General features: G+C 41.1%; 1 protein-coding gene across 15 annotated transcripts in view; it reads right to left on the bottom strand.

Annotated features, from left to right (window-relative positions):
• Positions 1-15,780, bottom strand: part of FHIP1A (FHF complex subunit HOOK interacting protein 1A) — a 286,478-nt gene that overhangs the window by 36,416 nt on the left and 234,282 nt on the right. For all 15 annotated transcript variants that reach the window (XR_008617787.1, XR_008617788.1, XR_008617786.1 and 12 more), the window contains 2 exons: positions 6,799-6,966; positions 1,633-1,712 (listed from right to left, as the gene is read on the bottom strand). Coding sequence is in view for 11 of the 15 variants with exons in the window: in XM_028491776.2 (XP_028347577.1) it covers positions 1,633-1,712; positions 6,799-6,966 (248 nt within the window). In the remaining 4 variants the exon portion in view is untranslated. The remainder of the gene's footprint in view (positions 1-1,632; positions 1,713-6,798; positions 6,967-15,780) is intronic.

Here is a 15,780-nt window from a genome sequence, read left to right as displayed (position 1 = left end):
ACCCTTGTTGGAGGCAAAGTCTGGTTTTTGGCAGTAAAAAAGGTTTTAATGAGTTGCTCTGATGGATTTCATTCAGGCCCTGCTAATGCACTGTCACATCAGTAGAGACTTGATGGGAAGCAAATGTAATCCTTTTAGGACAGATAACTAATGCTCTCCCGGACTCCCCAGGGTGTTTCTTTATGAGTGGATTTATTCTTTGCTAATGCCCTAAGATTAGTTACTGATGACCTGATCTAAACCCCTAAAAAGTCCAAAAGCTCTCTTTAAACTAAAAAAAAAAAAAAATAGGTGATACTCTCCCATAAAAGAGTGACTCCGTAAGGCCACTGTTGTTCCACCCACCAGCCCCCTGTGGTATCTGCATCGCTCCCTTTTGCAGGACACCACGTCTACACTGCAGCCTTCCTCAAACCAGTGGTTCTCAAACTTAGCCTCGCATCAGAATCCGCTGGAGGGTTTGTTTAAAGCACAGCTGGCCAGGCCCCACCCACCACCAGCGTCTCTGATTCAGCACATCTGGAAGAAGGCCAAGAACGTGCGTTTCTCACGAGATCCTGGGGGATGTCTCTGCCGCTGTTGCCAAGATCGCACGTCACCGCCCCCTTACTTTTCCACAGCCACTTCTGTGGGAATGCTGGACATCTTCTTGGAACGCCAGCTCCTCAGTAATTCTGCTCATGCCATGTCTAAACCCCATGGGGACCAGGGGCAGCCCAGGTCTCCTCCCCCTTGCGCTGTTCTCAGCTTCCTGTTGCCCTTCTTCTGCCCGCGGAGGGGTCACAAACAGGGTCTAAGGAAGGAGGAGGTGGAGGGCGGGCCCAAGGACCTGGCTGGCTCTTTCCTTTTTGCTTCCACAGCACCAGAGGGGAGCGAGGGAGCACAAACTCTCTTCCTTCACCAAAGGAGATGCTTCTCTCAGGGCGCCTGAGAAGCAGAGGCAGGGGCAAGGCAGGATTTGGTGTTCCTGAGTTTCCTGCCAAATGACCAAACTACTGTTGTCTTAATAGCAGTCCACTTTGACTCCTGACGCCTGTCTTCAGATACCAGCCCCTTCATGAAACCTTTCCCACCTGGACGTCTGAAGGACATACCTTTTCCGCCTTGTATACATGTATGTCTTTTTCAGTTCGTCCCCTCCATGCCTTATTCCCTTCTGAATTGTACACAGAAAGTACTCATTAAATATTTACTGAATTTAATTGAAACATACTCACAGGTCAGACAGTGAGCACTGTACCATTTCTAAAGCAAGAGTCGTAGAAATCATACATCAACAGCATTTAATATTTAGAAAAGTTGTTTTCAAAAACGAGTCCCCTAAAAATGTACTTCAGGAGAAAGACATGCAGCTACGGACCAGAAGAGCATTCATAATACTTCTGAAAGTTTCCAAACATTCTACTTATTCTTTCCAGGAGCACATGTATAATATAATGCATTTGGCCCCCTAAAAACTGTTAACAGTAAAACTAAAATTAACCTTGGGAAATAATGCAGAAATTAAATTGATTTGCTCAATGATTTTCTTTCTTAGAAGCATGGCCCTTACTTCACTTATATTACCAAAGGAAAATGTAATAGCGATAGTGTAGAGCTTTCCTTTAAAGGGAACAAAAGATGGCAACTCACCTTAGAATTAGTTGTAACATCACATCTTCACAATGTAAACCGATGAGAGTTCTAAATAATGCCAGGGACACCACACAAAGCTGGGAAGCAAGAAAAATATCTATTTCAGATATTGGAAGGACAGCTCTACCCCAAACAGATGGTAAATAAATCAGAATTACAAAATAAAATGACCCTTTTTTTTTAGCAGTTTTGATTAAGAAAAATGTAGAATTACCCTCCTAATAAAATGCCTGTGCTCGTATTTCCAACTTGTAAAGATCCAGATAAATATGTCCCCTACAACTCCCCAATACACACACACACACACACACACACACACACACACACACACACACACACACACACCCCATCTCCTATTTATGACATTTGTTTTCCTAGTTATTTTCAAATACGACACTGGTTATTTGCAAGACAGGGCTAACAGAAAATTGCATATACCCCAGCCATCTCTCTCTCTCCAGAGTCCTCAGCCCTAAGACTCAGCTCTTCTTGCCTTATCTCTTGGCTTTGGGTCAAACATTCTCCTGGGTTCCATTTCCCATAGTGCTGAGGGGTGATGATATACTTTCCCAGGATGTTCATTAAAAAACAAGATTTCTTGCAATCTCTGATTTCCAAAAAGGAAAGATAAACTGTCCAACAGAGAAGGTTCCCAAAGGTGCATTATAAAATCACCGTGACTTCTGGGAGTAAGCTTTTGCTGTTCCATCAGGCCACTTAAGTAATTTAGGCTCTCATCCTTTGTACAGAAGAATAAGGGCTAGCCTGTGTTCTAGGCAGGACAGGTTTACAAGCTGGTCAATGAAGTCCGTAACGGTGTTGTAGAGAAAGAGCTGTACTTGGCGTGCCCCAAAACATCTCTTGCGCTCAGGACAGGTCACACCTTACAGTTAGGCAGAAGCAAATACTTCATTCCCTTCCTTCCTCGCCTTTGCACAAGCTGTTCCTCTGCCTGGAATGCCTTCCTCTGTCTCCTCTGCAGGATAACCCTACTTATTCTCAAAGACTGACCGTAGGCATCACCTCTCCTAGGAAATCTTTCTTCTCTTTCTCCCAGGATTACCACTCAACACCCCCTTTCCCCAGTCCGAGTCCTCTCTATATGTTGCCATAGTAACCCGGGCAAAGCACTGTCAAGGGTGCTCAGCGCCCTGTATCTGCCTTTTTATTACTGAGTCCAGGGAGTTCATTATTCTACATACAAGTATCTTTACAGACACATGATTTGCAAAGATTTCTTCCTATTTTGTCAGCTGTTTTTTTCAATTTCTTAATGGTGCCCTTTGAAACACAAGTTCTTACTTTTTTACAGATTTTAGATTTCTTCTTGAATCAGTTTCAGAAGTTTGTGTCTTTCTAGAATTTGCCTGTTTCATCTAAGTTACCCAATATTTTGGCATGCAGTTGTTCATAGTATTCCCTTATAATAGTATTCCCTTATAATCCTATTTATTTATTAACCACATTTTTTATCAATGCATATCAAGATGTCATTAACTATGAAGAAAAGAGAAGGCATATTTATTACAAAAATCAGAATCATGGTTATTTCTGCAGGAGACGGAGAGGGTTGTAATCAGAGAGGGCTACCGAGGGGCTTATGAGGTGTTGGCAATGTTTCATTCTCCCCTGAATGATGATGACATGGTGTTTTCTTTACAATTAAACTGTATATTTAGGCTTTATACAGTTTTGCTCTGTATGAATATTGTATCTCATTATAAACTCTGACAAGGCATCATTCCACTGGGCAGAGGCTGCAATCGTAGTTCTCAATGTCTGGTCCAAGTCTTCCCATGGGCACAATGGATATAATCCTTTTTAGTTCTATAAGGTCAACAGTAATATCCCCTCTTTCATTCTGGATTTTACTGATTTGACTCTTCTGACTTTTTTTCTTAGTAGTCTAAAAGTTTGTCAATTTTGTCAACTTTTCTCAAAGAACCAACTTTTTTATGAGGTTTTTTGGTTTGTTTTTATTGAATGAAAGATTCTTTAAATTCTATAGTGCTTTACAATTTTCAAAAGTTTCACACACATTGATTCCATATAATCCCATAATATCCCTTTTCCCCCCACCCCTATATTGCCCTTCCTTCCTTCCCTCTCCCCACTGGTAACCACATTTTTTCTCTGCATCTGTGAATCTGCTTCTTTTTTGTTTTATTCACTAGTTTGTTGTATTTTCTAGATCCCCCATTTAAGTAATATTAAGACAGTATTTGTCTTTCTCTGTCTGACTTATTTCACTTAGCATAATGCCCTCTAAGTCCATCCAAATTTTGCAAATGGCAAAATTTCATCCCTTTTTATGGCTGACTAGTATTCCATTGAATATATATATATACCACATCTTCTTTAACCATTCATCTGTTGGTGGATACTTTGGTTGCTTCCATACCTTGGCAAATGTAAATAATGCTGCTATGAACATTGGAGTGCATGTATCTTTTTGAATGAGTGTTTCTGTTTTTTTCGAATATATACTCAGGAGTGGAATTGCTGGGTCATATGGTAGTTCTACCTTTAGCTTTTTTGAGAAACCTCCATAGTGTTTTCCACAGTGGCTGCACCAATTTACATTCCCATCAACAGTGTAAGAGGGTCAAAGAACCAACTTTTGGTTTTGTTGATTTTCTATTGATTTTGTTGTTTTTCTAGTCTTCATTTCCTTAATTTCTGCTCTAATCCTTATTATTTCCTTCCTTCTGCTTGGTTTGAGTTTGCTCTTCTTTTTCCAGTGTCTTAAAGTAGAATGTTAGGTTACTGATTTGAGATTTTTCTTCTTTTTTAACGTAGGTGTTTACAACTATATATTTCCCTCTTGGCAGTGTTATACTGCATCCCATAAGTTTTGGTATGTTGTATCTTCATTCTCATTTATCTCAAAGTACATTCTCATTTCCCTTGTGATTTCTTCTTTGACCCATTGGTTACTTAGGAGTACTGTTTAATTTCCACATATTTGTGAATTTTCTTTCTGTCAATAAATTTTAATTTCAATCCATTGTGGCCAGGGAACATACTTGGTATAATTTCAATCACTTTAAATTCATTGAAAGTGATTATCACATGGTCCATCTTGGACAGTGTTCATTCCATGTGCACTTGAAGAGAATGTACATTCTGCTGCTATTGGGTGGAGCATTCTATAGATGTCTGTGCTAGGTCTAGTTGGTTTATAGCATTGTTCAAGTCTCCTATTTCTTTATTCATCTTCTGCCTAGTTGTTCCATCTATTATAAAAAAGTAAGGTGTTGAAATATCCCACAACTATTGTTGTATCTTCTATTTCTCCCTTAAATTCCATCAGTTTTTGCTTCATAAATTTTGAGACTCTGTTTTTAGATGCATATATATTTATAATTGTTTTATCTTTCCAAGAGGTTGACCCTTTATCATTATAAAATGTCCCTCTTTCTCTCTAGTAACATTTCGTTTTAAAGTCTAATCTGTGGCTTATTAGTATAGCCACTCCAGCTTTGTTTTGGTTGCTGTTTGTGTAACCTATTTTTTCTATCCATTAACTTTCAATCTACTGTTATCTTTGAATCGAAAGTGTATCTCCAGTTGGCAGCACAAAGTTGGATCTTGTTTTTTATCTAGTCTGACAATCTCTGCCTTTTGATTGAATTTTTAATCTATTTACATTTAATATTATCATTATAGTTGGATTTATATCTGCCCTTTTACTTTTTGTTTTCTATATGTCTGATGTCTTTTTGTTCCTCTATTCCTATTTTACTGTCTTCTTTTACATTAAGTGAATATTTCCCCCACTGTAACATTTTAATTCCTTTAATGATTTTTTTACTATTTTTTTGAGTTACTAGTGGTTGCTCTAGACCGTACTATATACATCTTAATTTATCAGACTCTACTTCAGATTTATACTAAGTTAATTTTAGTGAAATACAGAAATGTTACTCTTATATAGCTCTATTCCTTCTTACCTCCCTTTGTGCTATTACTGTTATACACATTACATCTACATATGTTACAAACAATAACACTGTTAATTGTTCCTTTACCTTTTTTTGCATTTTAATGGAGCTTTTTTCTGAAGTATAGTTGATTTACAATATTATATTAGTTTCAAATGTACAACATAGTGATTCAATATTTTTATAGATTATACTCCATTTAAAGTTTTTATAAAATATTGGCTACATTCCCTGTGCTGTACAATGTATCCTTGTAGCTTATTTATTTCATAAACAGTAGTGTGTACCTCTTAATCTCCTACCCCTATCTTTCCCCTCCCCTTTTCCTCTTCCCACTGGTAACCACCAGCTTGTTCTCTACATCTGGTTCTGTTTTGTTAAATTCATTCGTTTTATTTCTTAGATTCCACACGTAAGTGGTAACACACAATATTTGTCCTTCTCTGTCTGACTTATTTCACTCAGCATAATGCCCTCTAGTTCCACCCATGCTGTTGCAAATAGCAGAATTTCATTTTTTCTATGGCTGAGTAATATTCCATTGTATATTTATACCACATCTTTATCCATTCATCTGTTGATGGACACTTAGGTTGCTTCCATATCCTCGCTATTGTAAATAATGCTGCTATGAACATTAGAATGCATGTATCTTTACAAATTAGTGTTTTCATTTTCTTCAAATATACCTTTGCTTTTAAAACAATAATTGCACTTAAATGGACAGCCTTTGGGGAGAGGGTTGCAAAGGATTACGCTAATGGTATAAGAGAATTTTCAAAGTTAATCAGAGCACCAAACTAAAGAATGACTACCTAAATTCACAACTGCCCAGACCTGCATTTCAAAACACTTATGGACAGAAATATGATCTCTAAATACCCAGACTTGATACATTTTGGTTCCTTGGCTTTACCTGAACTTAATTAAGCCCATATGTTCCCCTGTACCTTGGCTCCTCAGAAGCACATTCTGCTGGTTCTACAGAAGGAAGTGCCAACCCAGACAAATTGAGAAAAATTGTCCTATGAAAGGCAGTAACTCCCACCTCCCTGACAGAAGGGCTCCTGATAGCAAAACAAATTATCTAGTTCATCTCTTCCAAAATAGAAAAGTAATGGCTGAAAGAAAACAGAATATTCATAATTTTATTCCAAAAACAAACTCTCTTGAAATCTGTCTTGAGCTATAAATTCCCTTCCTCTGGGGCCTTCCTTACCCGAAATGGGGTGTTGATTCGGCTCGTGAGAGTATCTAGGATGTGGACGTTCTCATGCTGGTGCAACAGGATAAAACGGAGGAAGATCTCAAGCAGTGCTGGCTCGGAGATGCTACGCAGAAAAAGGTCCAGATATGCAGTTGTGGTCATGACCTCCTCCACAGTCACCTGGGACCAATGACAAAGTGAGCACAGGTGAGCATCCCCTCAGTGCTCTGATACATGCCTCCTCAATGGCCCCCAGCCTCACCGCAGTGACCCCATCAAGGCAAGAACACACCTGCCATATGAACACACTTCAGAGCTTCATCTGAGGCCCATAACCTATTCACATTCCACAAAACCTCATGCTGCTTCTGCCCTTTAATTCAGTAAGGGAAAAGCAAAGGCAGAAAGAAGCAATTCAAGTGTTCCAACAACTCTAATCACCAGATGCAGTTCGAACACCATCAAGATTTTAGTGTGTAATCACAAAGGAGAAAAAAAGATAATAGAAAGTATTTCCATGGTCAGTAAGGGATTAATTAGAAAGCTCAGTACAACTTGTTTCATTATTAGTCATTCAATAAACCTTTATTGGGACCTGCTATGTACAAGGAGCTAGGAACATAAGAACATATTTCCTGTCTAGGAAGTTGGGTTATATATATGCTCTAGAAAACAAAATAATATAATAAATAGCAAATGAGAGGTCCAGACACAAAATGCTGCTGAACACAAGATGTTCAGATATGTTTCTGGAAAGTTGTAAGCCAAATTTTTATAACTGAATAATATATATATATGAGTATTATTTATAAAGTGCTATAAGAGTTTACTGCTTATGAAGTAACTGTGACTTTTTTTAATAATACAGATTACTATTTTCTATGTGGTGTGATTTTCCCATGCAGTAAAACGTTGATCTTTCAGGAAACAGAACCCTCTAGACAGTCAAGTTTTTCAAAGAGCTGAGGATTTGATCCTTAAAGCATCAAAATTTTAATTTTACACATTTTTATTGGGAATATTTTAAGAGCTAATATACATGTCTTCCTAAAAGCAGCATAGGGGTCATCAATTGCCTTACCATCTGTAATATAGAAAGACTCAAAACAGGGGTACGTGAAAATCACCAGGGAAACAGTTCAAAATTTCAGATTCCAACCTTATACCCTAGAAAGCTTAGAAATCTCCCCTGCCATGAGTCTAATGCACTTGATGCTAAATGAAACAGATGGTGATAATTTTTGAGTGATTACATCTTTTCTTTTCCAGTATTCCATCTTCTTTCTTCCTCCCTTTAAAAGTGTTAACTGTCACTTTATCATACTGTTACTGGGCCATTCCTTTAAAAATACATTCCTCTTCTCCTTTTCTGCCTTCAAAATCCACAAATCGGTTTAGAAACCAGATATCCAGACCTGCTATATAAGTGTAGATAGGCCTTGTGTGGATGCATCTGTGCAAAAAGGCTTAAATTACTTTTATGAATTTCTTGGTTCTTAGGGATATTCTAGATAGATGAGTTCAAATAGATAAGATATTACCAAATCAGTTCTGTCTGTTTTCTTTATTCTAAGCACGGCCCCTACAGGACCTCTGAATCCACTCTCAGAATCTATGGACAGCTCACCCGGCAGTACCATGAGTGGCCCGAGCACTGCATCGAGCCCTTCGCTCCCCAGCTCAGAGCCAATCTTGTGAGCCCTCAAACACTCAACACACCCCTGTGTCATCTGGCCAACTGTAAAGGGCTCTCCGTGGCCCAAATATAGCAAAGGAAATAGGTAAGCATCAACCGCATGGCAGATAAATCACCTCGCGAAGAGTGCTTCACGTGGGCTGCCCTGCTTCTGAAACAAACTGCTCCTATCCTGTGTTTTCCCGTGTTCGCTAGTCCCAGGCTCACGGCACTTGTAATACTGTCCTGGGACACAAGCTGTGACTTTTTCTTTATTACTCCAGCGCAATGCAAAGAGCCTAGCGCATAGAAGGTACTTAATAAGAGTTTCCTGAACAAATGACAATCCCCAAGGACCTAGCAATTTACATTTGCCAGAGTTGAGCTTAAGTTTTTAATTCCTCCCTTTTCTCTGCATGAGATCTGAAGGCCCCAGTGAGTGGGGATATTTCTTTATAGAGACCTATAGAATAACCGATGTCACCAGTATAGCTAAGGGGGAAAGCCTTTAGGCAAAAATCTAATTCCCTCACAATCTTGATCACTAGAAAAAAACTAGCACTAATCATTCCAAAGGGGCCTTGCATGTAGTTCCTGCAATACTGTTTTTTCAACTTACCTGTGGAGTGCTGCTAAGCTGACATGTCACACAGAATTCCAGGAGCTGCCTCTGCATCAGTAATGCAGCATGAGTTTTTCCCCCCTTAAGTTACGAATGACCGTAATAAGCTCGAAAGCACAGCAATAAACTCTTTAGAATCTAAGTCTCTGTCTTCGGGGCCTGGCATGAAAGAAGAGAATTAAGCATCTATTGTTTACTACTCTTAAGCTGGATAAATGAGAAGATTTTTTTTTTAAGAAATCGAAGCTGTCATTTATAAGCTAAGAGGATTTAAGAAAGCACTTGGAGGGGCGGCATTTACATAACATGCTATAAATATTAAAAGCCCAATTCTATTACGCGTCAAGTTGCAAAGTTTTTATAAATTGAGGTCACACTCATCTTAAACTAATACCCCAACCAAGAAAATCTGGTTCCATTCTCTATCCATCTCTTCCCTCCTCCATATTCTCAGAGCCCTTAGGAGCCTTTTATCCCAGAAAATCTTCTCCTGCCCCGTTACCTTACTTCTCAGAAACTTCCTCTAATCCTCCAAATAGGTAACCTCCTTAGTGAGAATGAAACTAGAGCCTAAGTGTGATCACTTGAAAGCTAACGATGAACCACCATGGGAAGGTGGCTCTGCTGGGCAGACTGTAAAACTCAGGTTCCCCTGACGCCCCAAAGAGCAAGTACCAGCACAACGGGAGAGCAGCCTCCTCCTCGTGGTCCAATTATGAAGGACAATTGGCTGTTGATGTAAGGAGGACCTTCTGCCTTATGGCTGTCAATATTTATTGACCTGTTCTATAAAGAACTGCAGGTAGCTACGAATTTACATAGAAATTCTACTAGAAACGGTAAATGAGGTTCTACCACATAATACGTAATAATAAAGTTTAAGAATGCTAAAGCTTAGGAATATTCTTTCTTCTTAAAGGTAGACCACAATGGCGGCAATGACCTAAGGAAAACTCGGTTCCCACAAACAAATAATTATCCTTGACAAGAGAGGTACAGCCATGAACCCAAACAGGATATCTGTTTGGGCACTTTCACATGCTTACTTGTCAGCCCAAGTTCTAGAATGGAGCTCTGACTCAGGTACTTAATTTTACTGCTATCCAGTCCAGTTTAGTCTATTCTTTGAAATCTCTTTCCTGGCCACCTTCTCCATCTCCACCAGCCCTTACCTGAGTCCTCCTTCATGCCAAGTGCCCTTCACCAATCCCTTAAACTGGTGTTTTTCAAACAACAGTTTGAGACCCAAAAGTGGGAAGTAAAATCAATGTATTGGTCCACTCATGGTTTAGACCAGATTCAAATGGAAAATATTAGAGTACACTGCACGTAGCATGAGTAAGTACTGTTTTGTGAAACTTTTGTATACATATTTTCTTCAAACTATATGTAATACAATATATTATGTATGTGACTTCTTAAATGTTCAATAAAAAAATACACACACACGCAAATGTATAAAATAAATTTCTGGCCATGTGTTACACTCAAAACTATCTGAAAACCACTGAAGTAGTACTGCAATAACCCAACCAATTCACAGTCCTTTCTACCATCCTTTCCCCACCAGTTCCTTCTACGCCAGGCCACCACCCAGCATGGCTTGAATCTGGGTGAAGCGCACGTAGAGTTGAGATCGGTTCTCTGAACAGGATGGCAACTGAATTTACAGTCAGTCTACTCCTTTTTATCTGAGCCTAAGAGCTCCAACAGTGCATTTTTATTTTTATTTTTTAATGAAAATTTCAAGTTTTCAGAAATGGACAAAACAGAGGTTTTGTTTTCTTTGAAAAAGGGGGTGAGTGGGAAGGGGGGAGTTGACACTGTGAGTCACATTCCACTTCTACAAAGTCAAAACTCTCTCAAAAGTGGAGGCTAGAACCAAGCCAAGCCGTCGTGCCCACTTAATGCACAGTGTAGGAGGGAAACTGAGCATATAGACATCTTGACCTTTCTGTAATCAGCTCCAGTTGGGCAATTCCATTTGCATCTAAATGAGCACCAGAATCCTCGCTGTCATGGCAGGTTTATTGTGCGCCCTGAAAAATATATTTCCCACCTGCTAATTGTGTGTGTGTGTGTGTGTGTGTGTGTGTGTGAGAGACATCTAGTCACACTGGGACAAACAGATGGGTCCTACCTTCTGTTGCCCAGGGAGGTGTCAGGCAGTGGGGTCAGGTGACTGTAGCACCCTCTCCAAGTTAGAAGCCACCCTTCCTTGGCTAGCCCTTTGGTGTAGAGGAGAAAACTAGCCAAGCTAGGGTTCCTCTGGGTCCTCTGTGAGCCCTCAGCCCCAGTGGCTCCACCCAGAGAGCAGGAAACAAGGAGACCAGGGGTCCTCTGCCCACTGAAAGCAGCAGCGGGGAAGGAAAGATGAGGCTGGATTGCATGAAACAGGTGTGAAGAGGTCTTTGCAGGGAACACAGGCTAAGACCCTTCCTGCTGCTGCCAGAGCAACACAAGCTAACAGACAGGCAGGAGGCGTGTCCACCCAAGTGCGGTCAAGGGCGGCAGCTTGATGGGCTCTTCCCATTCATCTCCTTCCCTCCAAGGATACAGAGCACAAAGAACATTCAGAAACAGAGGGAAGACAGTCACCCTGGTTCTCAGGGAGCGCCCCACTGTTTCAGCCAAATTCAGGACAGAAAACATTCAATTATTCCAAGTCTGAAAAGAGTCTGCATGAAAAGAGTCTGGCTCCCTCCTGCCTGGCCCCTTCTGCTTCTTGACCTGCAGGCACTCACTGCGTTGACCCCACCGCCAGAGGCAGGCAGGGGGCCGTGAGTGGAGGTAACATCCAAAATCCGTAAATGTGGCTACTCATTCCTAAAACATCTGAGGAAGGAGGAGATTAGAGTGATGGCTACAATGACTTCAGCAACATATTTTTAGGAAAAATGGATGATTGGGGCTCCCTCCTGCCTGGCCCCTTCTGCTTCTTGACCTGCAGGCACTCACTGCGTTGACCCCACCGCCAGAGGCAGGCAGGGGGCCGTGAGTGGAGGTAACATCCAAAATCCGTAAATGTGGCTACTCATTCCTAAAACATCTGAGGAAGGAGGAGATTAGAGTGATGGCTACAATGACTTCAGCAACATATTTTTAGGAAAAGATGTGAAAAATAAAGCCATTCTCTGCCTCTTTCCCGCAGCATTTCCTCGATGTATCTGTAATACATTAAACATAATCATTAATTAAATCAATTAAATATTAATTGATTGACTAATCACCTATGATAGGGACTTATCACTTATCACCACCGGGGCGGGTGGAGGCTGGGAGCTCTTATGTATGATAAACCTCTCCCTGGAGAAGTCAACAAATTATTTCTAGAGCCTTTCTTCCTACTCTATGTGTGTCCCGCAGCATTTCCTCGATGTATCTGTAATACATTAAACATAATCATTAATTAAATCAATTAAATATTAATTGATTGACTAATCACCTATGATAGGGACTTATCACCACCGGGGCGGGTGGGGGCTGGGAGCTCTTACGTATGATAAACCTCTCGCTGGAGAAGTCAACAAATTATTTCTAGAGCCTTTCTTCCTACTCTATGTGTGTATAATTTGTACCCTACTACTTCATTATAATGTAACCTAGCAGAGTATAATTCAATATATGATCTGTTATATTTGAGCCACATCCAATAGAATTTTGTTATTGAAATACTCCAAATATCCCTACGAAAGGTATTTCATAGCATGGCTTTCAGGTCAGAAATAACAAAGAAACTCGGGATTAAAATATATTTTAGCTGAGAAGCAGAGATCTGAAGAGTATTCCAATGATCATTTGATCCATCCCTTTCCTGTTACTAATTGTTCCAGAAAGATTCTTCTTAGTTGCAATACAGAGAACTACAAAGACAACAAGGGAGACTGTCAAGATGGTGGAAGAGTAAGACGTGGTGATCACCTTCCTCCCCACAAATACATCAAAAATACATCTACATGTGGAACAACTCCTACAGAACACCTACTGAACGGCCACAACAGTGAGAGGCCCGCGTACCGCAAAAAAAAAAATAATAATAAAAATGAAAGAATCATCACTACTACTAATCCCATGGACATTAGAATATTTTTTAAAAATACTATGGGTCTTCTCAGAGAGGAGCTTCAAGATGGCGGAAGAGTAAGACGCAGAGATCAACTTCCTCCCCACAGATACATCAGAAAAACATCTACATGTGGAACTGTTCCTTTAGAACACCTACTGAACGCTGGCAGAAGACCTCAGACCTCCCAAAAGGCAAGAAACTCCTCACGTACCTGGATAAGGCCAAAGGAAAAAGAAAAAACAGACAAAAGAATAAGGACGGGACCTGCACCTTGGGGAGGGAGCTGTGAAGGAGGAAAGGTTTCCACACACTGGAAGCCCATTCGCTGGCGGAGACTGCGGGTGGCGGAGGCAGGAAGCTTCAGAGCCATAGAGGAGAGCACAGCAACGGTGGTGCGGAGGGCAAAGTGGAACGATTCCCACACAGAGGATTGGTGCCTACCAGCACTCACCAGCTCAAGATGATTGTCTGCTCACCTGCCGGGACGGGCAGGGGCTGGGAGCTGAGGCTCGGGCTTTGGTCTGATTGCAGGGAGAGGACTGGGGTTGGTGGCATGAACACAGCCTGAAGGGGCTAGTGCACCACAGCTAGCCGGGAGTGTGTCCGGGAAAATGTCTGGAGCTGCCGAAGAGGCAAGAGACTTTATCTTCGCTCTTTGTTTCCTGGTGTGCAAGGAGAGGGGATTAAGAGAGCTGCTTAAAGGAGTTCCAGAGACGGGCGTGAGCCGTGGCTATCAGCGCAGACCCCAGAGACAGGCAGGAGATGCTAAGGCTGCTGCTACAGCCACCAAGAAGCCTGTGTGCAAGCACAGGTCACTATCCACACCTCCCCTCCCAGGAGGCTGTGCAGCCTGCCACTGCCAGTGTCCCGTGATGCAGGGACAACTTCCCTTGGAGAACACACGGCACACCTCAGGCTGGTGCAACATTACACCGGCCTCTGCCACCGCAGGCTTGCTCTGCATCCGTATCCCTCCCTCCCCCCAGCCTGAGTGAGCCAGAGCCCCCGTATCGGCGGCTCCTTTAAACCCATCCTGCCTGAGCGAAGAACAAGATGCCCTCAGGCGACCTACACACAGAGGTGTGGCCAAATCCAAAGCTGAACCCTGGGAGCTGTGCGAACAAAAAGAAAGGGAAATTTCTCCCAGCAGCCTCAAAAGCAGCGGATTAAATCTCCACAATCAACTTGATGTACCGTGCATCTGTGGAATACCTGAATAGACAACGAATCATACCAAATTGAGGCAGTGGACTTTGACAGCAATGATATATATATTTTTTTCCTTTTTCTCTTTTTGTGAGGGTGTATGTGTATGTTTCTGTGTGTGATTTTGTCTGTATAGTTTTGCTTTTACCATTTGTCCTACAGTTCTGTCAGTCCATTTTTTTTTCTATAGTTTTTAGCACTTCTTATCATTGGTGGATTTGTTTTTTGGTTTGGTTGCTCTCTTCTTTTTTAAATTACTTTTTAATATTTTTATTTTTAATAATTATTTTTTATTTTTATTTTAATAACTTTATTTTATTTTTCTTTCTTTCTTTCTTTTTCTCTCCCTTTTCTTGTTAGCCGTGTGGCTGACAGGGTCTTGGTGCTCCTGCCGGGTGACAGGCCTGAACTTCTCAGGTGGGAGACTGAGTTCAGGACATTGGTCCCCCAGAGACCTCCCGGTTCCACATAATATCAAATGGTGAAAGTTCTCCCAGAGATCTCCATCTCAACGCTAAGACCCAGCTCCACTCAACGACCAGTAATCTACAGTGCTGGACACCCCATGCCAAACAACTAGCAAAAAAACAGGAACACAACCCCACCCATTAGCAGAGAGGCTGCCTAAAATCATAATAAGGGCACAGACACCCCAAAACACACCACCAGATGAGGTCCTGCCCACGAGAAAGACAAGATCCAGTCTCATCCACCAAAACACAGGCACTAGTCCCCTCCACCAGGAAGTCTACACAACACACTGAACCAACCTTAGCCACTGGGGGCAGACACCAAAAACAAGGAAAACTATGAACCTGCAGGCTGCGAGAAGGAGACCCCAAACACAGTAAGTTAAGCAAAATGAGAAGACAGAGAAACATACAGCAGATGAAGGAGCAAGGTAAAAACCCACCAGACCAAACAAATGAAGAGGAAATAGGCAGTCTACCTGAAAAAGAATTCAGAGTAATAATAGTAAAGATGATCCAAAATCTTGGAAACAGAATGGAGAAAATACAAGAAACGTTTAACAAGGGACTAGAAGAACTAAAGAGGAAACAAACAATGATGAACAACACAATAAATGAAATTAAAAATTCTCTAGAAGGAATCAATAGCAGAATAACTGAGGCAGAAGAACGGATAAGTGACCTGGAAGATAAAAGACTGGAAATAACAACTGCAGAGCAGAATAAAGAAAAAAGAATGAAAAGAATTGAGGACAGTCTCAGAGACATCTGGGATAACGTTAAATGCACCAACATTCAAATTATAGGGGTCCCAGAAGAAGAAGAGAAAAAGAAAGGGACTGAGAAAATATTTGAAGAGATTGTAGTTGAAAACTTCCCTAATATGGGAAAAGAAATAGTTAATCAAGTCCAGGAAGCACAGAGAGTTCCATACAGGATAAATCCAAGGAGAAAC

The sequence above is a fragment of the Physeter macrocephalus genome, chromosome 7 (genome assembly GCF_002837175.3).
Source record: "Physeter macrocephalus isolate SW-GA chromosome 7, ASM283717v5, whole genome shotgun sequence".
NCBI classification, from domain to species: Eukaryota; Metazoa; Chordata; class Mammalia; order Artiodactyla; family Physeteridae; genus Physeter; species Physeter macrocephalus.
This window is presented reverse-complemented; position numbering and strand designations above follow the sequence as displayed.